General features: G+C 40.3%; 1 protein-coding gene across 7 annotated transcripts in view; it reads left to right on the top strand.

The window, feature by feature from the left end:
- Window positions 1-23,418, top strand: part of LOC121573786 (AP2-associated protein kinase 1) — a 44,267-nt gene extending 20,849 nt beyond the window's left edge. For 3 of the 7 annotated variants that reach the window (XM_041886070.2, XM_041886065.2, XM_041886064.2), the window contains 4 exons: window positions 271-372; window positions 4,026-4,181; window positions 4,599-4,709; window positions 20,898-23,418. In XM_041886070.2, coding sequence (XP_041742004.1) covers window positions 271-372; window positions 4,026-4,181; window positions 4,599-4,709; window positions 20,898-21,850 — 1,322 coding nt within the window. In that variant the 3' untranslated portion in view covers window positions 21,851-23,418. Of the gene's footprint in view, window positions 1-270; window positions 373-4,025; window positions 4,182-4,598; window positions 4,710-5,137; window positions 8,249-20,897 lie in introns of those variants that run through there. The other 4 variants (XM_041886066.2, XM_041886071.2, XM_041886067.2 and 1 more) reach the window with 4 other exon arrangements.
- Window positions 23,419-24,043: the final 625 nt, after the last annotated feature.

Below are 24,043 nucleotides of genomic sequence, written 5' to 3'. Positions count from 1 at the left end.
CTCCTTCTCTTCCTCCCCATCTCCCTCTCTCTGCTTCCATCTCTCCTTCTCTTCCTCTCTCTTCCTCCCCATCTCCCTCTCTGCTTCCATCTCTCCTTCTCTTCCTCTCTCTTCCTCCCCATCTCCCTCTCTCTGCTTCCATCTCTCCTTCTCTTCCTCCCCATCTCCCTCTCTCTGCTTCCATATCTCCTTCTCTTCCTCCCCATCTCCCTCTCTCTGCTTCCATATCTCATTCTCCTTGTCTCTTCCTCCCTCTCTCTACATGTACAGTAGTGGGTCCAGCAGAGAACTATCTTGTGAGTCTGGACTCTCTGATCCCTGGTCTGGAGGCTCCAATGTCCCAGTCTGAGACAGACTCTACGCTGCTTCCTGGTTAGTCTCTGTCTCACAGGCAATGCGACACACAATCTAGATGCCCCCACAATTTAATGCAACAGTGGAAGAAGATTATTTATATCTGAGGAAACCAAAATGTTTTGGTTTCTGTTATTACTGATAATACCACCTGCCTCGACACTGGTCTTTGGTCATTGCGTAACGTTTTCAGAGGACGGAATGGAGCCAGCCCATTGAGTACAATGAGCACAGTTGATTGATAATTTGAGTGTCTGTCTACCCAGCTAACAATTCTAGGGAGATAGAATGTTTTTGTAATGTTACCTGTAATGTTCCCCTAATGTTTGAGTGTCCAGTTTTCCGTTAGTTAGGGGAACAATCTATTTTATCTAACCTTTTTAGCATGTTTTGGTGTTAAAGTTAGGAGAACATTCCCTTAATGTCTAGAATGTGGTTACAATGTTCTCAGAATATACTACATTAATGTTCTAGATGCATTTTATGGGACGTTGCAAGAACATTTGTGTCCAGTTTTCTGAGGGTTAGGAGAATATTCCATCAACGTCACATTCCAAATATACACAGAACGTGGTTGCCATGTTCTCAGAATATACAATATGCATGTTCTAGACGCGTTTCATGGGACGTTGCAAGAACATTCATGTGTATCAGTTGCCAGGACGTCGCTTGATGGTCACATAAATGGTTTCATTACACATCACGCCATGTTACTGTTGCCAAGCCCATTGAGGCCCTGATTGGTAAACCACTGATTCATTCACAGCTCTTTTTTCTGTTGGCAAGATTAGGGATACGCACAAGCACAGTGCTTTTAACATAGTGTTTTCAACTTACATATTTGACACAGTTTGACATTCATGATTACATTGTGCGTGTTTATTTATACAGTAATTATTATTCAACATGTCCTCATCTGGGAATTGAACTCACAACCTCTTGGTTCAAGGCATTCAGATCTTCCTTCTACCCCACCATATCTGTCTCAGTTATCAGTTCATTTGATTTAGCCTACTTATTTTAACAATTGAAGGGCTTTCTGTATAGTTGTCTAATGTTTGGTGGGACATATTAACCTGTTTTAATGATAGTCCTAATTCACTATGATCAATAAACATTTTTCTTGAGTGTACTTCTAACAGAGCTGAGATTTACTTCAAAGTGCATTCACCCTATTGCTTACAATATTTTATTGATCATAGTAATTCAGGAGGATCATTAAAACAGGTTAATATGCCCCACCAACATTAGACAACTATACAGAAAGACCTTCAATTGCTGAAATAGGTCAATCAAATCAATTATGGAATAGTCCGATTTAAAGATGCACTATGCAGAAATCGCTCTGCTATTTCCTGGTTGCAAAAATTCTAATAGTTCGCCTAATTTCAGTTTGTGGCAAAACAAGCAAGTATAGTGTAGAGAGTCATTGTACCATCTAAACCGCTGTGAAATATATTTTCAGCGCACATTGAACAGATCTACCGCTTCTTAGACTTGCTTTCAATGAGAATGACAGATCTATAAAACACATTTCTATGTGAATTTGGTCGGATCACCCAGAAAGTTACATATTGCAGCTTTAAATCATACCTGACACGGACATGGCGTAGCAGGAAGATTGGAGTACCGTGAACCAAGAGGTTGTCAGTTCAAATCCCAGGTGAGGACATGTTGAATAATAATAATGAATGTGTAAATGAACAAGCACAATGTAATCATGTATGTCAAATATGTAAGTTGAAAAAACTATATGTTAAAACCACTGTGTGTGTGAGTATCCTTAACCTTGCCATCTGACAAAGAGCTATGAATGGATCAGTGGTTCACCAATCAGGGCCTTGGTTGGCTCGGCAACAGTAACAAGATGTGATGTGTAATTAATTTTTCTTTGGACACAAATGTTCTTGCAACGTTCTCATTTAATGTGTCTAAAACATTAATATCTTATATTCTGAGAACATGGCAACCATGTTCTGTGTATGTTTTGTCGGACGTTGATGGAATATTCTCCTAATCCACAGAACTGGACACATTAATGTTTTTGCAACGTTACCATGAAATGTGTCTACAACATTAATATCTTAACCACGTAACCACGTTCTGGGTAAGTTCTATTTGACATTAAGGGAATGGTATCTTGGAAACATTCCTTGCTCATCACAGGAACATTCCTATGGAAATGTTAGTTAATTACCTAATGAGACTCAAGGGAACGTTCTCTAAAGTTGTGGGAAAGTTTGTTGTTAGCTGGGTAATAAGTAGCCTGGTGGTTCCAGTTACTATTGTTGTCATTCATAACTAATGTTGACTCAAAACGGGTATGAAATGAAATGGCAAATTGAAATAGAGAGATAAAAAAGCATAAGCCCACTTCAAGAACTCTGAGAAAAGGATGTCTGTCTTCTCTTGGCTGGACAGACTATTGTAGTGTATACTATACGAGTGCTTATGAAAGATGCAGGGTCCTTGTACAACTGGTATTCACAGAATGAGGCTGTTTTTCAAAAGTAGACATTCATTATGTTGTGTATTGCATGCAGGGCTCTGTAATTGCATCACCTGGGGCTTTTTTGAATGATTTGATAATGCAAGCAAATATACATCACATCTCACTGTAAAAAAGGATTCAGGGGCTTAGTAAATATTACCCCCAAAAATCTATGATTTTCACATAAAAATGCAGGTTTCTGGTTTTACTTCAATATTTTAATACCTTAATTTTGGTGTTCAATTTAATATACTGTAATGTCTGAATTTATGATTTGTGAGTGAAAACAGCAAGGGAAATTGTGTTTAATTTACTCAATTTTCATAATATATTCTATCAACTTAACTTGCAACAACTTGCCATATGGCTCAGTTTTTTGTTGTTGACAATTGTGGGTAATTCTTTTTTTGGGGGACTTTATGATACTTTTACACAATGTTATATGCATGTTTCTTTATTAGTATTAAGCAGTTTGTTGTGTTATGAGGGGTAATGGATCATGATTAACAAATTGACATTCAAAGATGATACCACCCATTCCAACCATCAACAAGGTTATGCGCACAACCACCTTTAACGACAAAGGCAAATGCAGAGCAGCATCCCACAATGCTTGCAGATTGAGCACTGTGCTCAACAATGCCTGCGAAAGTGGTTTAAAATGGCTAATAATCAATGTTAAAGAAAAAGACATGATCACTGAAAGTAACTAATCAAAACGTTGAAGTAGATCTACCGAATAATAACAGTTTTGGAATTGATCAAATTGAAACTAAGCCATTTAGTTTATGCTGGACTTAATATATTAGTGTTTGCGAAACACCAAAAGTTAAGTATATTATACATAAAAATACCTCAGTACTGAAAAAGCTGATGCAGATAGTTACCTCATTTTTTTATGGTTTCAAAGGAAACATATCCCCATACCCCCACTTACGGTTGGATACTTCGATGTGTAGTGCCTCTATTACCATACATTATATACTATAGCATTACATTAAAAAGAGCTACTAGGAACACGTGGATTATTTGTCATTCTTTGTCCTTAGTGCTTACAATCTTTTTATTATACATGATACAGGAACACATTTTGGCCATATCCTGGAGAAATCCTGAACTAATGATTCCAGGTACATTGTCTAACCCCCCCCCCCCCGCTCCTCTGCCCTCCCTCCCACAGACCCCCTGCTTGGGGAGGACTCTCTGCTGAGCTGCTCTCTCATCTTTCCCCCCTCTGGAGCCTCCTCTCTCTCTTCTGTTCCGGCTTCTGCTGGTGTTGGGTCTGTTCTGGAAGAGTTTGACCTGGCATCTGGGGGTTCCACCCAGTTTCTGGCAGGTAAGGCTCTGTTTCCAAAATCACACACCCACAACAAGCCCAAACTGTGCCACGTAGGCCTACAATTGGAGAGGCAGGAGTGCTGCCACTTACACTTGATGTGTACCGTAGGAACAAATGCTTTGGTTCTCCCTGTTAAGCTAGCTGTTCTCCCTGTTAAGAAGCTAGCTGTTCTCCCTGTTAAGAGAGACAACTACACTAGCAGGCTACTGACTTGCAGTCTAACTCTAACCCTCTGTAGCTGTGCGGCACACTGCTCTCTAACTCCCCTTATCTGCTTCCTCCTTTATCTCTCTTGCTTTCTGCCAGTTCTTATTCTTCCTTTATACTCTTGGTTGTGCTGCTTGCTTTACTCAATGCTTCTCCCAAACACCTTAACCTCCTCTTCCTCCTTTCTCTCGGCTCCATCTTCTGCAGACTCCTCTGATCTCCTGATCCCAGGCTTTGAGCCTCCGCCCAGTGCAGAGACAGGCAACGAGGATGAGTTTGACCCCATCCCTGTCATGACCTCCAAAAACTCCTCCCAAGGTAAGCCCAGTGGGCTTCCAGCCTTCACACCGAGGCAGGGACAGGCAGCGAGTCTGTGGGTCAGTCCCACTGAGATTGCCATTCATACCTCAACCAGGGTCAGAGGAACTCTGGGATTGATTCCGGTCAATGTCCTCAGTAGTGTATTAAACCCTGCTCCCCCTTCCCCTTATAGATTAATCTGAGTAGCCATCCTCGCTCTGTGTAGTTATTCCTTAATGCTCTTAGATTGTATCTGGAGAGCAATTCTTCTTACTTCCTGTCTTTCTCTGTCTTCTGTAACCTTATCTTCTCTCCATCTTTCCCCTGGCTTCTTTATCTGTTCTTTCTTTCTTACTTACCTCCCTTGCTTTTTCCCCCTGTCCCCCCTCCTTCCCCCTGCTTCGCCCTGGCCCGCCCCCCTACCCCCCTTCTCTCTGTCCGGCCAGTTTCAGGAGGCCACTCTCGCAGTAACAATGGCAGCTCTGAGTCCAGCCTTCCCAGCCTGGCCCGCTCCCTGCTCATGGTGGACCAGCTCATCGACCTGTAGAGGGCGGTGGGGAGCCGGGACACTAGAGAGAGGGGAGTGGGGGGATGGAGAGACGTGGTAGAAGTATTGATGCTGGAGAGGAGACTAGAACCCACCATTAGTGATTACACCCTTCCCCCCTTCACCATTCATTCCCATGACCAACGCTTGTTCCATGTGAACTCCTGCTGTCATTCCGAACTCACTGGGCCATAGAGTTATAGAACCATAATCATTGTCCTGTCCGTGTTTGTCCCATCATGCCTCTGATATTGATTCCCATCATGTCCACCACTTTTCTTCTTCTCCCCTCTGCCCTCTCATTTCATGCTCTCACAGCATTTAGGACTATGTTCTGTTGCCCTTCTGCGGTCATCATGGCAAACGAGTTCACGGCACACCGCATCTAACTTTTGCGTTCACAGCACCCTAACAATATAACTTTTGCGTTCACGGCACCCTAACAATATAACTTTTGCGTTCACGGCACACTAACTTTTTCTAGCTTTTGCATTTGTCACACTAACTTCATCCAAGAGTTCTTCTTTCTGTAGACCAGGGCCAAATGTTTCACTCCTATCTCTCTGGTCAGTCTTGTCCTGTAAGGAACCAGAGAATTCCACTCTTGTTGTTAGTAGATGTTGGCTAGTTGTTATGGTGGACAAGTAGATGTTTTGTCTCCTGCCTTTCTCCAGTGTTATGTTTCACTTGGATTATTATTTGGGCACATTCAGTAACACCAATATCACAACATTGATTTCTTGTATACATTTTGAGGTGTACCGTAGACCGTTGGAAAAATAGTTGTCTATCTGCCAATTTAGTTTTCCACATTCCAGTGGCTGAGTTGTCAGGGCTTGTGTTTTAACCCTTAGCATGAGGTATCATAGCCGGTGTGACGGGATGGATGTCATATCTAAAATGACAGATTTTGATCAAAAATGACTGATTACTCCACCAGCTGGTCCAGAGGTTGAGCCTCGCTGTGGATGCATCCTCCCAGCTTCCATTAGCAGAGCACTGTAAGAGCCACCAGGCAGGTTACCTGTCTATGGTCAAAATGAGCAAAGAAGTTATTCAAAAAGCTAATAAGTTAGCACCAACATATTTTAAGACTTTAAAGCCTACAATAACATAAATGTGGAGCTAACATTCCCAAAGGAAGAAGCTAAGAAGTGAAAACACCAGCTTGGCTAGGGACTCAGTTTCACATTGACAACATTGATGCATTTCTAAAGCATATGTTTGTTTTCCTCTCGTTGACCTCTCTTAAGCCTGAATATACAGACAGTCTGTCAATATCATCCCTTTCATTTCAGCCTGTTTGTGCCAACGCGCAATCCTTTAATTCTATTCAAACATGCATTTCCACAGAAAGTCCATTCCTACTTGTACATAGATCCTATATTCCAGTAATTTATCGGCCCTACATAATGTACATGTATGTATATCTGCAATACCCACAGACTCTGATCCAGTGATCATACGTTTGGTTCCTCTTGTGTAAAAAGTAAATTGTGAAAAAAAAAGATTGTCCTCTGTTCCTCATCATAGCTTACGTTGTGAAAAAATATATAGAAACGTTTATTTCATAAATAGCTAATAATAAATGTGAATATGAATAGAGTATTAGAGAATGAATGTATGAAATGAATATCAGTCTATAAATAAAGATTCATATATTTAAATTGAATTCTTAAGATGACTATTATAGAAGAATACTTTATGTTTTTCCTGTTTGTGCAGCTGTGTTTTTCCTGTTTGTGCAGCTGTATTTTTCCCACCATATTTCTCCCCAGATTCCTATTGTGACATTAGCAAAACATACAATTATGACAATCTTAGCTTTGATCTGTTGTTGAGGGTTGGGTAGGATTTCTCCTTCAAGTAGTGTCTATTAACTTGCCTTGACCTAAGGAGGGATTTAATGCAAACATACTAGTTTGTTGTACAATGGGACCACAACCCAGGGAGCTTTACCATGTCTTATACTGTACCATACCTACTCACGCTGTACAAAGGCAGAGTACTACAGTCTTCGCTGAAATAGTGCTCTACAAAGCCATGCTTTCTCCGTACAGATTTTACATGATCAAAAATATGCATATCGAAGCATGACCGTGTTGTTGAATGTTCTGTTCTGGTGTGTTGGTAGACAGTGTTATCATCGGTGTGTGTATGTGTGGACATACAGTAATGGAACTCCTAGCCAGTCTGATTCGTTGGATGTGATGCGGTTGTGTTGTTGTCTGACCTCGCTGCAATAACAGTGACATCAACAGTAATGTTTGTGTTGACTTCGTCACATTTGAAAAGCACAGGCCCTCTTAAATAGCGCTGAGTCACTCTGTTGCCCATAGAGGAAGCCACTGTTTTTGAGAGTAGAGCACATCAGTGTCTCTGAGTTGACCACTAGAGTCAGTGATCTGATTGAATTAGGAGAACGGAATATATTGGTTATCAGACAGAGGGGAAATCCCACACAGGACTCAACACTATGACCACATACATGTCAGATCCTATGAAGATAGGAATGCTCACTATGCTGTTGGGCATTTAAAGGAATTACAGATAATTGCTCTACTACAGTTTCCCAAACAATGCATGCCAAGCAACAACACTTATTGGCAATATAATAGGCTGAAGTTCGCATCTTATCCCCTCCACCTCACACTACTGTACAGTCTAGTCATCTGCAGATACTCATGAGGCTATTGACTTATGCAATCCTATGCTTCTTCCTGTAGACACCACTGTGCTGTTGTTCTCAGTAAAGGTCTTGCCCTCCAGGTAGTTAAACTTGTGTTGTTGTGAAAAAGAGAACCTTCATGTTATCCTGTTGTTTTTGCCAAAAGTGGAAAAAGCTGTTTATGATGACCATGTTCTCCTGAATGTTCTGGATCCCTGTTCGTCTATATGGCACCTAATCCTGCGTCAGAGCTGTAATTTCTGTGTGCACCTTCTATTTTTGTGAGATAACTAAAGAATTACAAAGAAAGGGATGTGGAATAAACATATACATGTGAATGTACTGTTGTGTGGTGTATTGATTGAGTGATTGAAGGGAGTTGATTGCTGAGAATTTGACGCTGTCATGGCAGTCATGTGGTTAACATGATGGATTGGCAGACAGATCGATTCAGAGGGAGAGGGGCGAAACATTTAACTAGCTGTTGTCTTTTAGACACTCGTTTCTACTAATGGGGATCCTTAATAAATACAAATAAATACAAATACTCAAGTACAATCAATTCAATCATGTACTGTGAATGAATCACTACATATTCTCATCTTATTTACATATGCGCAGAGGTTGAATTACATTTGGGAGATAACATTGAGTGGATTTCTTACTCAGTAAGCAAAATGATGTTGAAAAGACGTCTAAAAGACGTGTTTTACAAACGTTGAAGTTAGGTTCATTTTAGGTTCCTACCGATCCTTGACTTCGGCGATGTCATTTACAAAATAGCCTCCAACACTCTACTCAGCAAATTGGATGTAGTCTATCACAGTGCTATCCGTTTTGTCACCAAAGCCCCATATACTACCCACCACTGTGACCTGTACGCTCTTGTTGGCTGGCCCTCACTACATATTCGTCGCCAAACCCACTGGCTCCAGGTCATCTATAAATCACTGCTAGGCAAATCCCTGCCTTATCTTAGCTCACTGGTCACCATAGCAACACCCACCCGTAGTCTGCGCTCCAGCAGGTATATCTCACTGGTCATCCCCAAAGCCAACACCTCCTTTGGCCGCCATTCCTTCCAGTTCTCTGCTGCCAATGACTGGAACGAACTGCAAAAATCTCTGAAGCTGGAGACTCTTATCTCCCTTACTAACTTTAAGCATCAGTTGTCAGAGCAGCTTACCGATCACTGCACCTGTACACAGCCATTCTGAAATTAGCCCACCCAACTACCTCATCCCCATATTGTTATTTATTTTGCTAATTTGCACCCCAGTATCTCTATTTGCACATCATCTTTTGCACATCTATCATTCCAGTGTTCATACGAAATTGTAACTATTTTGCAGTATGGCCTATTTATTGCCTTACCTCCATAACTTACTACATTCGCACACACTGTATATATATATTCTGTTGTATTTTTGACTTTATGTTTTGTTTACCCCATATGTAACTGTGTTGTTGTTTTTATCGCACTGCTTTGCTTTATCTTGGCCAGGTCGCAGTTGTAAATGAGAACTTGTTCTCAACTGGCTTACCTGGTTAAATAAAGGTGAAATAAAATAAAAAGTTCTGAATGAAAGATGAAAAGACATAATTTACAGATGTTGAAAATACGTATTTTTTGGTCATTCATTCTATGGCCAAATTTCAACTGCACATACATTCTCAATAAAGTAAGCATTATGACATACTTTTTTTATCCATTTAATATAGGAAAGGGGAGCCAACTGCAACATAGAATTTGTATTATTGCTCCCATCTGTCACATGCACTTATGTTAGCTTTTTCAAAATCTTTAAAACTGGCAGCGATGGTGTAGTCCAACCTACAGAATAAACCAACCACTTCTGAACTACTGATAGTGGAAACTTCCACAGTCACACCTGGCCAAAGTCTGATTGTCTGTCTACTCCTGTAAAGGTGTGTCTATAACGCAAATCTGAACCAATCATGAAAAAAATACCAAAAAAAGACAGCCGCTCCGGACCAGAAAAAGACGTCAGCATCCGTCCTCGCTTAGTGGATCGTTTCTTGTTTAGGAAAATATGATGGAAAACGTTTCTGCAAAAAAATCCCACTGTATCCCTAATCCTTGCTTTGAATAAATTCACACACTTTGGTTTTAACAGGGATCACTCGTATACAAGAACTCACACACATAGACGTATGTCCATGGTGGCCCCCATGTAATCCTCATTAAATTGGGGTTAACCCTGTCAGGCCCGAGACCCCAGCAAAAATCGTCTTTTCAGTTAACTGACTTTCGTTTATCTGCATATCCAGCCCTTATATTTATCCTCACAATAGTGCTGAGCGATTAACCGAAATGTCGTTATTTTAAACAACTAATTGTCAATGTCAGTTCAATTATTTGAATTCCATTTCGTTCGTTTGTTCTTCTGTGAGCTCAATTCGCACATTGCGCAGTTTCTCTAGAGATAAATCAGATCAAACCCGAACTGCGATGCAGTAAGGAGTTGTAGTTTCCAACAGGCCAATATTCTACATAGTTTAGCACAGAAAACGTGGTAATTAACTACAATGAACATAATCCACTGCGCGCCTACTTGTCCGCTCTGTGTGTTTCTTTTACTCCTGCTACGTTAGGTTAGTGTGGGGCAGACACGGAGAGAAGAGAGAAGAATGTGGGATTGAGAGGATAGAGAGCAGTTGATTCGCAAGGCATCTCTACCTGAATACATGATCTAAGTGATTGATAGTTGGTATTCAGCAGTAATAAAAGTATGCCTTATTTACTTTGAACTACTAAAATAGTGATTTTGTCAGACAGCATAGGCAACAGCTCTATAGAGATGAGATGTTGACTTGGAATGAAATAATAAAGTAATCAAATAAAACAAATGTAGTATACAGTGCCTTCAGAAAGTATTCACACATCTTTACTTTTTCCACATTTTGTTGTGTTACAGCCTGAATTTAAAATTGATTAAATTGAGATTTTTTTGCCACTGGCCTACACACAATACCCCATAATGTCAAAGTGGAATTATGTATTTTTACAAATTAATAAAAAATTAAAAGCTGAAATGTCTTGAGTCAATAAGTATTCAACCCCTTTGTTATGGCAAGCCTAAATAGGTTCAGGAGTAAAAACATACTTAACAAGTCACATAATAATTTGCATGTACTCTCTGTGTGCAATAATAGTGTTTAACATGATTTTTGAATACCTAATCTCTGTACCCCACACATACAATTATCTGTAAGGTCCCGCAGTCGAGCAGTGAATTTCAAACACAGATTAAACCATAAAGACCAGGGAGGTTTTCCAATGTTTTGCAAAAAAGGGCACCTATTGGTAGATGGGTACAAATAAAAAAAAGCAGACCTTGAATATCCCTTTGAGCATGGTGAAATTATTCATTACAGTTTGGATGGTGTATCAATACACCCAGTCACTACAAAGATACAGGCATCCTTTCTAACTCCGATGCCGGAGAGGAAGGAAACCGCTCAGGGATTTCACCATGAGGCCAATGGTGACTTTGGATTGCTCAACATTGTAGTTACTCCACAATACTAACCTAAATGGCAGAGTGAAAAGAAGGAAGCTTGTACAGAATATGCGTTACGTTTGGGGCAAATCCAACACAACACATCGCTGAGTACCACTGTTCATATTTTCAAGCATGGCTGCATCATGTTATGGGTATGCTTGACATCAGCAAGGACTAGGGAGTTTTTTAGGATAAAAAGAAACGGAATAGAGCACAGGCAAAATCATAGAGGAAAACCTAGTTGTCTGCTTTCCAACAGACACTGGGAGAGAAATTCATCTTTCAGCAGGACAATAACAATGGAGTTGCTTACCAAGACGACATTGAATGTTCCTGACTGAGCTAGTTACAGTTTTGACTTAAATCGACTTGAAAATCTATGGCAAGACTTGAAAATGTCTGTCTGGCAATGATCAACAACCAACTTGACAGAGCTTGAATAATTTTTCCAGGTGTGCAAAGCTCTTAGTGACTTACCCAGAAAGACTCACAGCTGTAAATCACTGCCAAAGGTGATTCTAACATGTATTGACTTATGTAAATTCTGTATTTCATTTTCAACACTTGTAAAAACAGGTTTTCACTTTGTCGTTATGGGGTGTTGTGTGTAGATGGGTGAGAAAAATACATAATTTTATCAATTTTGAATTCAGACTGTAAAACAACAAAATGTGGAATAAGTCAAGTGGTATGAATACTTTCTGAAGGCACTGAGTTTATACAAAAATTGTTTGCTCACTCAGATATGAATATCCAACTAGTCAGTGACAACTGTTTGGAGTTTGTGACCGCAACTGTGAGCTTATTACAGTATTATAGACACTATGTTCTGGGATTTCATGGGATTTTTCTATGTAGAAGAATCCCTTACTTTCTAACGACTCTTGTGTAGCTTGTGAGTGTCTCAGCGTTTCATTGATGTCTTTTAATAGTCTTGCTCAAACCATTTGGACTCTACAGACTTTTTTCTGAAAAGACCCGGCCCCTTCGGGATAACACTGCTCTCTGTCTGCTCCCTGTCTGCACTCCGCACAGGTAAGACTGCCTCTGTAGAACTGCATGCATGCGTGCTTGCCTGCTTGCCCCTCGGTCTCCCCCTTACTGTGGCCCAATGGGTTTGTTAATTTACAGTGCATTCAGAAAGTATTCACACCCCTTGACTTTTTCCACATTTTGTTGTGTTACAAAGTGTGATTAAAATGTATTTAATTGTCATTTTTTGTCAAATTCGAAAATTTAAAAAAAGAGAAGAAAAAGAAAACACTAATATATGTTGATTAGAGAAGTATTCAACCCCCTGATTCAATACATGTTAGAATCACCTTTTGGCAGTGATTACAGCTGTGAGTCTTTCTGGGTAAGTCTCTTAAGAGCTTTCCACACCTGGATTGTGCAGCATTTTCCCATTATTCTTTTCAAAATTCTTCAAGCTCTGTCAAATTTGTTGTTGATCATTGCTAGACAACCAAAATATAAATAGTGAAGTAAAGTACAGATACCCCCCAAAGAACTACTTAAATATACACTTTTAAACTTTAATATAATTTCAGCCAGTAGTTTTGAAAGTGGTTCTCATGAGCCAAAAGTGGTCCCTGTTTTTTGTGTACTACGTCATCAAATTGTGTACCACGTCATCCATTTCGTATGATACTGTATGTTACGTCCTTTTTTTGTGCAATTCGTATGATATGTTACGAATCCAATACATACTATATGTTACGGATTTGTTGTGCTTAAGATCCTTGGCCCAGATTCACAAAACCTTCTCAAGAAGAAATTTCTTCTTAACTGCCATTTTCCCTTAACTATAGACTTATGAAGAAAGTTAAGCAAAGTTGCTATTCCTCAAAAAAGTTATTGGAAATGTTCTTGCGCTATTTCTTAAGTTTCTCCTTAAGCAAAAAGTTAAGAAGAAATTAGATTCTTGAAAATAAAGTTTTGGGATTTGTTCTTAATTCCAAGATAGCTAAACCCTTGTCTTAAACTCAGGGCATTGAGAGAATTAGCTAATGAAAGCAATTGAACATGTTTAATTCACTCTCAATCTTCATCTGAAAGTTTCAGTATTGATTATTTTAAACCCAAGAGCATATTTTAGAACAGTAATTTCAGTAGGAAATATGCTAACATGGTTGCCATTGCTAGCTAGATAGCTAGCTAAATTGGTTGCCTTGCAACAAACATCTTAAGAAGATTCATAAGAATATATTTGAGAAGTTCGTAGGGAAATCATTAAATCTTAAGATATTGTTGAGGAATTGCACTTATGAACTATCTTATGAACTTCTTTTTATTTTTTTCTTAAGAAGTGTTTTGTGAATCTGGGCCCTGGAGTGCATCTTTATGTACCGGTACTTTAGTTTACACCACTGCCAATAGCATCCCAACACACCATATTTCAGCCTGCACAAACCACACAATATGTGCTAGCCAACTGAGAACCGATCACCTCATTGACACAACTCTGCAATAAAGGGCTCTGGAGTCTCAAATCGTTTCAAATTCATGTTGGCTTATCAGCACAATAGCAAAAATGGGTTCACAAACTGTTCATATAAAAAAAATTGTTTAAATTGTTAAGTCATTTAACTTGTATTTGACAATGGGTAAATTGCTTTAACCATCAATTAAACATTTTTAGACACATTCATTCATAAATAGTTATGGTTAAAATTGTGATATAGTCATTTGTGCTTTTCAAATTGTATGCTTGGTTGAATAATGGTTTATAAATGCACTTAAAATGGTCATAAGACATACAGTGGGGGAAAAAAGTATTTAGTCAGCCACCAATTGTGCAAGTTCTCCCACTTAAAAAGATGAGAGAGGCCTGTAATTTTCATCATAGGTACACGTCAACTATGACAGACAAAATTAGAAGAAAAAAATCCAGAAAATCACATTGTAGGATTTTTTATGAATTTATTTGCAAATTATGGTGGAAAATACAGTGGGGAAAAAAAGTATTTAGTCAGCCACCAATTGTGCAAGTTCTCCCACTTAAAAAGATGAGAGAGGCCTGTAATTTTCATCATAGGTACACGTCAACTATGACAGACAAAATGAGAAAAAAAAATCCAGAAGATCACATTTTAGGATTTTTAATGAATTGATTTGCAAATTATGGTGGAAAATAAGTATTTGGTCACCTACAAACAAGCAAGATTTCTGGCTCTCACAGACCTGTAACTTCTTCTTTAAGAGGCTCCTCTGTCCTCCACTCGTTACCTGTATTAATGGCACCTGTTTGAACTTGTTATCAGTATAAAAGACACCTGTCCACAACCTCAAACAGTCACACTCCAAACTCCACTATGGCCAAGACCAAAGAGCTGTCAAAGGACACCAGGAACAAAATTGTAGACCTGCACCAGGCTGGGAAGACAGAATCTGCAATAGGTAAGCAGCTTGGTTTGAAGAAATCAACTGTGGGAGCAAATATTAGGAATGGAAGACATACAAGACCACTGATAATCTCCCTCGATCTGGGGCTCCACGCAAAATCTCACCCTGTGGGGTCAAAATGATCACAAGAACGGTGAGCAAAAATCCCAGAACCACACGGGGGGACCTAGTGAATGACCTGCAGAGAGCTGGGACCAAAGTAACAAAGCCTACCATCAGTAACACACTACGCCGCCAGGGACTCAAATCCTGCAATGCCAGATGTGTCCCCCTGCTTAAGCCAGTACATGTCCAGGCCCGTCTGAAGTTTGCTAGAGTACATCCAGAAGAGGATTGGGAGAATGTCATATGGTCAGATGAAACCAAAATATAACTTTTTGGTAAAAACACAACTCGTCGTGTTTGGAGGACAAATAATGCTGAGTTGCATCCAAAGAATACCATACCTACTGTGAAGCATGGGGGTGGAAACATCATGCTTTGGGGCTGTTTTTCTGCAAAGGGACCAGGACGACTGATCTGTGTAAAGGAAAGAATGAATGGGGCCATGTATCGTGAGATTTTGAGTGAAAACCTCCTTCCATCAGCAAGGGCATTGAAGATGAAACGTGGCTGGGTCTTTCAGCATGACAATGATCCCAAACACACCGCCCCGGGCAACGAAGGAGTGGCTTCGTAAGAAGCATTTCAAGGTCCTGGAGTGGCTCTAGCCAGTCTCCAGATCTCAACCCCATAGAAAATCTTTGGAGGGAGTTGAAAGTCTGTGTTGCCCAGCGACAGCCCCAAAACATCACTGCTCTAGAGGAGATCTGCATGGAGGAATGGGCCAAAATACCAGCAACAGTGTGTGAAAACCTTGTGAAGACGTACAGAAAACGTTTGACCTGTGTCATTGCCAACAAAGGGTATATAACAAAGTATTGAGAAACTTTTGTTATTGACCAAATACTTATTTTCCACCATAATTTGCAAATAAATTCATAAAAAATCCTACAATGTGATTTTCTGGATTTTTTTCTTCTAATTTTGTCTGTCATAGTTGACGTGTACCTATGATGAAAATTACAGGCCTCTCTCATCTTTTTAAGTGGGAGAACTTGCACAATTGGTGGCTGACTAAATACTTTTTCCCCCACTGTACGCTTATTCCATCATGTACCCTTGCAAGGGTTTCACTGTTGAAGAACATTCTCACATTTGGATGGGATGCACTGGTGCAATTATTTATTCATTTATCCCAGGAATTAAGGCATCATGTCAAGGAATTAAGGCATAATGTCTGCCCATCTTCACAACACGCTCAAAATAATGTTGTCCTCGAACGTGTCCCCTTGGGTTGACACTGACGTCATCTGACAGTACACAAAGAACGGGTTGAGAAGGTCAGTGTGCAAAATCTAGACAAAAGAAACAAAGTGTTGTAGTAGAGACAAAAACGTCAAGACAGGAGAGAGAAAGTACGTTTTCCATGCAATTCCTTTAGCTTTTTTGGGGGATACATTCATTCTAATGGACGATTTAGCGTAGGTAGCCATTCCAAAATCATGGGCATTAATATGGAGTTGGTCTCCCCTTTGCTGCTATAACGGCCTCTTCTGGGAAGGTTTTCCACGAATTGTTGGAACATTGCTGCAGGGATTTGCTTACATTCAGCCACAAGAGCATTAGTGAGGTCGGGCACTGATGTTGGGCGATTAGTCCTGGCTCGCAGTCGGTTTTCCAATTCATCCCAAAGGTGTTAGATGGGGTTGAGGTCAGGGCTCTGTGTAGGCCAGTCAAGTTCTTCCACACCGATCTCGACAAACCATTTCTGTATGGACCTCGCTTTGTGCACGGGGGAATTGTCATGCTGAAACAGGAAATGGCCTTCCCCAAAATGTTGCCACAAAGTTGGAAGTACAGAATCGTCTAGAATGTCATTGTATGCTGTAGCGTTAAGATTTCTCTTCAATGGAACAAAGGGGCTCAGACCGAACCATGAAAAGCAGCCCCAGACCATTATTCCTCCACCACCAAACTTTACAGTTGGCACTATGCATTGGAGCTGGTGGCGTTCTACTGGCATCCGCCAAACCCAGATTTGTCTGTTGGGCTGCCAGATGGTGAAGCATGATTCATCACTCCAGAGAACGCGTTTCTACTGCTCCAGAGTCCATTGGCGGCAGGCTTTACACCACTCCAGCCGACGCTTGGCATTGTGCATGGTGATCTTAGGCTTGTGTGCGGCTGCTCGGCCATGGAAACTCATTTCATGAAGCTCCCAATGAACAGTTATTGTGCTGACGTTGCTTCCAGAGGCAGTTTGGAACTTGGTAGTGAATGTTGCAACCGAGGACAGGCGAATTTTACGCATTTGAGCACTCGGCGGTCCCGTTCTGTGAGCTTGTGTGGCCTACCACTTCGCGCTAGACAGTTCCACTTCACAATAACAGCACTTACAGTTGACCGGGACAGCTCTACCAGGGCAGAAATTTTACAAACTGACTTGTTGGAAAGGTGGCGTCCTATGACGGTGCCACGTTGAAAGTCACTGAGCTCTTCAGTAAGGCCATTCTACTGCCAATGTTTGTCTATGAAGATTGCATGGCTGTGCTCGATTTTATACACCTGTCAGCAATGGGTGTGGCTGAAATAGCTGAATCCACTCATTTGAAGGGGTGTCCACATACCTTTACAAGTAAGCCTTCCTCAATATACACTTCAATTTAACTACCTAAATAATCTGGAACACCTAGTAATTACATTGTATTTATGCCGCTATTACATGTACTCTGTGGGGTACTAGTGTGTTTCCACTTGGATGGCACTTTCAGAAGCTGATGATTAGATTGTTAGAATGGGTAACGTACTTTGTAAGTACACTATAGTTACAAGTCAGTACCACTCAAGATACACTTCATTTTAACTAGCTAAATCATGTGTAACACTTAGTAATTACATGTACTCTGTGGTGTACTAGTGTGTTTATTCTCCCACTTGGATCTCGCTTCCAGAAGCTTTAAATTGAGGGCCAGGTTGTCAGGATGGGTAATGTACTGTATAAGTACACATTAGTTACAAGTAAGTACTCCTCAAGATGCACTTATTTTTAATTAGCTACATCCTGTGTAAATACTAGTAATTACATTATACTTAGGCAAACATTATATGTACTATGCTTTGAAATAGTGTCTTATTCCTCATCTGGGATGACACTCGTATTAGATCTGTTTTCGTAAACTCAACCAAGTTAACCCAGATGGTACGCTTTTGTGCATACTGTAGGCTATAATCACTGACACCCAGCGCATCCACAAGGGATAACAACCTTTGTCACAGTTGTTAATGAATCAGATGCAGCTGAGAAGAAGCTAAACACTAAGTTGGTGAATTTAGTGGAAACCTGCCCATTTGTAACAAGCATAGTAACAAGCATTCATTGTAACACTTATGCAATTACAGATTGCAATTACTTCAAGTTACATGTTGTTATTACGCTGTAACTGAGTTGTTACAGTTAACTACAATACTTGTTACGGTGTAATTATATGTAATTACACTAATAAAGACCCCTTAAAAGGAAGTGTTACCGAAGGTGCCTCTACTTCATCTCAAGGGAGGGGTTCGATATGAAATGCACTCCCTTCTAAATGTGCTGGGTGGTACCACCTCAAGGCTTACTATAAAAGCAGGAGACAGTGCGCCTTATTTGGCAATGGTCTTGGTAAGTGGAGTGTGCCAATATATTTTGCATGATGCTTCCTTGACTAGACTACTGACGTTACACAAAATTCAAAGGCAGTAAGTCACATTTGACCAAATTCAACGTTTTTGCTTCTATGTGCTTTCATGAAGAAAAAAACAACATGTAGGTTATGAGGTTTCTGCGTTTATATTTGTAGCTACATCCATCGTAACAAGAAAGAGATGACAGTGGTGATCATGTTGGAGCAATCCACTAAAACAGTTGGCTCATAGTTGAATGGTTGTGAGTCCTAATCCCACATGGGCAGATATCTTTTTAGTTTTTTTAATCCTTTATTTACAATATTCATCCCGTGCCCACACACATCTAATTCTGAAAAGTGAAAGCATACCTGTGAGAGGGGTCAAGTTGTAGGTTTTTATACAGTACCCAATACCAATCTGTGAGCTAATTTGACCATTGGAAAAAGAACCACTGTGTAAATGAGTCCACACAGATTTTTTTGGCGTCCCATGGGAAATTCAAATTCACACCGGAAGTGGCAATAAATGTCAGGAAGTCCAGAGCCGTATTTGCTCACGATGCAATAATTGTATTATCAGAGCGTGCCAGTGGACTTTTGATAAGTATACTTTAGTGAGAAAGTGTTGGGATCAGGTACAACTACGTTTACCCACCCCCAAAATGAATATTAATGAGCAATTCCCCCCCCCGCAACTTCTCACCTGAGGGGTTGGGCAAAGGCTGAAATTGGGGTTGAGAGTTACCCTTTAACAATTACAAGCATACCCATAACCACTATGCTAGTTGCATGGACTCACTCTGTGTGCAATAATAGTGTTTAAGATGATCTATGAATGACTACCTCATCTTTGTACCCCACACATACAATTGTCTGTAAGGTCCCTCAGTCTAGCAGTGAATTTCAAACACAGATTCAACCACAAAGACCAGGGAGGTTTTCAAATTACACTTTGGATGGTGTATCAATACACCCAGTCACTACAAAGATACAGGCATCCTTTCTTACTCAGTTGCCGGAGAGGAAGGAAACCGCTCAGGGATTTCACCATGAGGCCAATGGTGACTTTAAAACAGTTACAGAGTTGAATGGCTGTAATAGGAGAAAACTGAGAATGGATCAACACCATTGTAGTTACTCCACAATACTAACCTAATTGACAGTGAAAAGAAGGAAGCCTCTACAGAATCAAAATATTCCAAAACATGCATCCTGTTTACAACAAGGCACTAATGTAATACTTTAAAAAATGTGGCAAAGCAATTTACTTTTTGTCCTTAATACAAATTGTAATGTTTGGGGCACATCCAATAAAACACCATTACTGAGTACAACTCTCCATATTTTCAAGTTATTATGTGACTTGTTAAGCACATTTTTACTCCTGAACTTATTTAGGGTTGCCATAACAAAGGGGTTGAATACTTAATGACTCAAGACATTTCAGCTTTTCATTTTTATTAATTTGTAAAGATTTCAAAATACATAATTCCCCTTTGACATTATGGGTTATTGTGTGTAGGCCAGTGACACAACATTTCAATTTAATCCATTTTAAATTCAGGCTGTAACACAGCAAAATGTGGGAAATGTCAAGGGATGTGAATACTTTCTGAAGGCACTGTATTTTCCTTCCATCTGTTTTCATGTTGTTTAATATGCTTTGATCAGTCACTGAGTGCAATGTGATTATAGTTATATTCATCCTGTTCTTATTTTTATCTGATTGTATTAGCCTTTTCATCTCTTGTTTTTTATTTATTTTCATTCCATACAAATGAAAACCTATCATCCTCAAGCCTATTTGTGTCTCTTCAGACTAGACTGAGTGCCTGTTTGTTTGTGCTACCATGCCAATTTCCTGAAAAGCGCACAATGCTTTATTTACTTTCCCCTTGTCTCACTGCCACAGCACCTTCTGTATCTTTCACCTGTCTAGGGGGCCAAAAAGTGGAAAGACTCAGTGTTCTATAAAGTTTAAATCAATATCTTGATTATGATAGAGCTTCACAATTCTCAGAAAATGATTAACCCCACTCCCCTGTTCTCACACAATACTGTCTGCGGGGCATTGGGCAGTTTTAGATTGCTCTCCTGTCTAGTTTTGTTTGACTTACCATTAAAAAAAATCAATTGACACATTTTCCTCTTCAGTGCTGAATACAGAAGTAACTAGTGTATGTGGATGAAATGTCTATCATATTTAGAATGTCTATCATGTTCCCTCACATTCCATGCACACCACAACACAACTTGTCATTACGGTGTGTAACGGACCTTAAATGTTAGTTGTCTTGACTATCCTGGTTTAAAAGGTCTGTCAGTCTGACTGTTGTCCTCTGTACCCTACAGACCTGCAGAGGGAGCTTAACAGCTGTGACAAACTACCAGGTTCCTACAGGACAGAGGGCTCTAGCAGGACAGAGGGCTCTAGCAGGACAGAGGGCTTTAGCAGGACAGAGGGCTCTAGCAGGACAGAGGGCTCTAGCAGGACAGAGGGCTCTAGCAGGACAGAGGGCTCTAGCAGGACAGAGGGCTCTAGCAGGACAGAGGGCTCTAGCAGGACAGAGGGCTCTAGCAGGACAGAGGGCTCTGGGACAGCTGTTGAAGAGGAGCACAGACAGAGACTTCCCTTTGCCCACAGCAGCAACATTCCACCCTCTCTGTATCCAGATGAGACAAACTCCCACCTATTGGCTTCTAAGTCCTCTGACCAGCAAGTCAAGCCTGGCCCGAAGCAGTTCCAGTGCCTCTCACCTCTTACACAGCAGCACCCAGTCCCCTCGCCTGATATCTTCCTGCAGGCCCCTTTCAGAATCGCAGGGAAAGAAGGGAGAGATGTGTTTACCAACTCCCCTTTCCCTCTGGCCCATAAGCCTGCTTTGCCATCTGATCCTTTCCTCCAGGCACCCTTTGGAAAGAGGAAGGAGATGGCTGGGGCTGCTGTCACTGTCTGCCACACTCCACAACCCTTCTGCCAGGTTCAGATTCAGGTCCAGCCCAACACCAACCGTCCCCAGAGCCTTGTACGTCCCAGTGTCAAGGGGAAGGCCCTGTTCACACCTGTTGCTACCCTTCAGCCCCTCATCCGGCAGGTCCAGCCCAGGTACTCCCGGTGCTCGGAGGCCCCCCTGCTCCAGCAGCCTGTCGCAGCCCACCGCGTGGTCTCCAGTGTGGGACAGCAGGCTGCTGTGGGCTCGGTGGCTGTGGGGCCCCTGCACTCCTGGACCATTGGAGGCAGAGCTATAGTGGACCCATTCCTCAGGGCCCCCTTCCACCACAGATGCCCACAGGGAAAGCCTTGATATCTGGACCCCCACCCCTTACCAAAAACCAAAGCTGGCCTCCCAGGGAAGGAGCTGATCTGCTGAAGCCTGGCCCAGGCCAGCCCTGCTCTATCCCCCTGTGGAGGGCATATCCCAGTACCAGCAGCACTCTGGTAAGTGTGCAATCTAGATTACTCTGGCTCCCTCTGTTGAGGATGTGATACTGTAGGTAGACTGACTATATTTCTGTACAATTGCAGTATTAACAATGACTTGCTCTATCTCACCCATATTCTACTTGTTTTGTTACACCCTTGTTCTACCTCAGCTTTCTGTTTCGCCTTCAAATGAAGCAATCTGGTAGATTGTGGCACTTTATTTGCAATACATACTATTTCCAGGACACATCGAACTGATAAAACTATTTTGAAACCAAAGATTGTCCAGGATCGTTTCACTCTAAAAGTACTAATAGTAATCCATGTAAAGAGAAAAGAAGAACTCAAGGGAAATAGTTTTTTTGTTGAATGGTTTGTGTTTTTATACTTACTGTATATCATTTTGTTACATATTGTTTTTAACACCATGTTAATAATATACTAATGTTGTGTAAATAACATTGCTTTTATATGGTTGGACTTGATATACTATTGAAGTACTAAATTACATCAGTTGAGTATTTGCCTGATTAGCATGTGACATTTCACCTCTGTGTCAAACGTATGTACACTACATCTACTATTCCTTACATTGTAACCGTTGTTTTATACAGTTTCCTTCTTCAAAGGTCAACATAGATGTTGAACTGTTTTATAAAAAGTAGGGCTGTCAGAGTTATTAATCAGTTAACTCAAGTTAACTTTTTGTAATTTTAGTTTTTTTATTGTGATTAATCGCATTGTCTTAAAGCATTCAAAATACACTAAAAACATCCCAATACATCATCTATACAGCTAAAAACAAGTTGACATTGTGGTTAAAGAAAGTGTGCTTTCTCAATTTACCAAATTTTGCAAACCATTACAAAATCAAGATGTAAATATTCGTGTAATGTTTTTTTTAATGAAAGATCTTAATTTGAGCAAATTCCTAATGTGCAATGTATCATGAATAATCACAGCAAATCCTGCGATTAACTCGATTACATTTCTTTATTTGACAGTCCTAATAAAAAAAACATGTTGTCAAAAGCAAGGGGACTTTGAAAGGTTTATCTTAAAGGATACTTAAGTTTGGTCCATAACCATAGCAGCAGCCTCTATATTGAATTTGAATGTTTTAGTGACTATGTATAAAAATGCACTCTAACATATAGGAACATTATATTGAGCCCAACAGACTGCAGCTTTATATTGTACGCCTATTTACCTTTAATGGAAAATAACCTACCTACAGCAATGATTCTGAAACCTTTTAAACCTACAGACCATAGGAAAAGTCAAGGGTCTCGATGTACCACCCAAAGGCTACTACCTAAACAGGGAGGAATATGTAGTACTGTGCCACAGTAAAGTGAATTCAAGTTTCCTTGTTGAGCCCAGTGGTGGAAAAAGTACCCAATGGTCATACTTGAGTAAAAGTAAAGATACCTTAATAGAAAATGACTCAAGTAAAAGTGAAAGTCACCCAGTAAAATACTACTTGAGTAAAAGTCTAAAAGTGTTTGGTTTTAAAAATACTTAAGTATCAAAAGTAAAAGTATAAATAATTTCAAATTCCTTATATTAAGCAAACCAGACTGCACCATGTTCTTGTTTTTAAAAATATATTTACAGATAGCCAGGGGCACGCTCCAACACGTTACAAACGAAGCGTGTGTTTAGTGATTCCGCCAGATCAGAAGCAGTAGGAATGACCAAGGGATGTTCTCTTGATAAGTGTGTGAATTAGACCATTTTCCTGTCCTTCTAAGCATTCAAAATGTAACGAGTACTTTTTGGTGTCAGTGAAAATGTATGGAGTAAAAAGTACATAATTTTCTTTAGGAATGTAGTGATGTAAAAGATGTCAAAAATATAAATAGTAAAGTACAGATACCAAAAAAAACGACTTAAGTAGTACTTTCAAGTTTTACTTAAGTACTTTACACCACTGGATGAGCCTTATGACACTACAGTTTAGGAACCTCTGAGCTATCATTTTCAAAAGGATCCACCTCTGATGAATGCTGTATGGATGTGACATCCTGTCATATGTTTTTTTCTCACTCTGTATGTGTCATTTTGTAGGAAT

This window comes from Coregonus clupeaformis, chromosome 9 (genome assembly GCF_020615455.1).
Source record: "Coregonus clupeaformis isolate EN_2021a chromosome 9, ASM2061545v1, whole genome shotgun sequence".
In the NCBI taxonomy this organism is placed as follows: Eukaryota; Metazoa; Chordata; class Actinopteri; order Salmoniformes; family Salmonidae; genus Coregonus; species Coregonus clupeaformis.
Note: the sequence above shows the minus strand (reverse complement) of the source record. Positions and strands in the feature narration are given on the sequence as shown.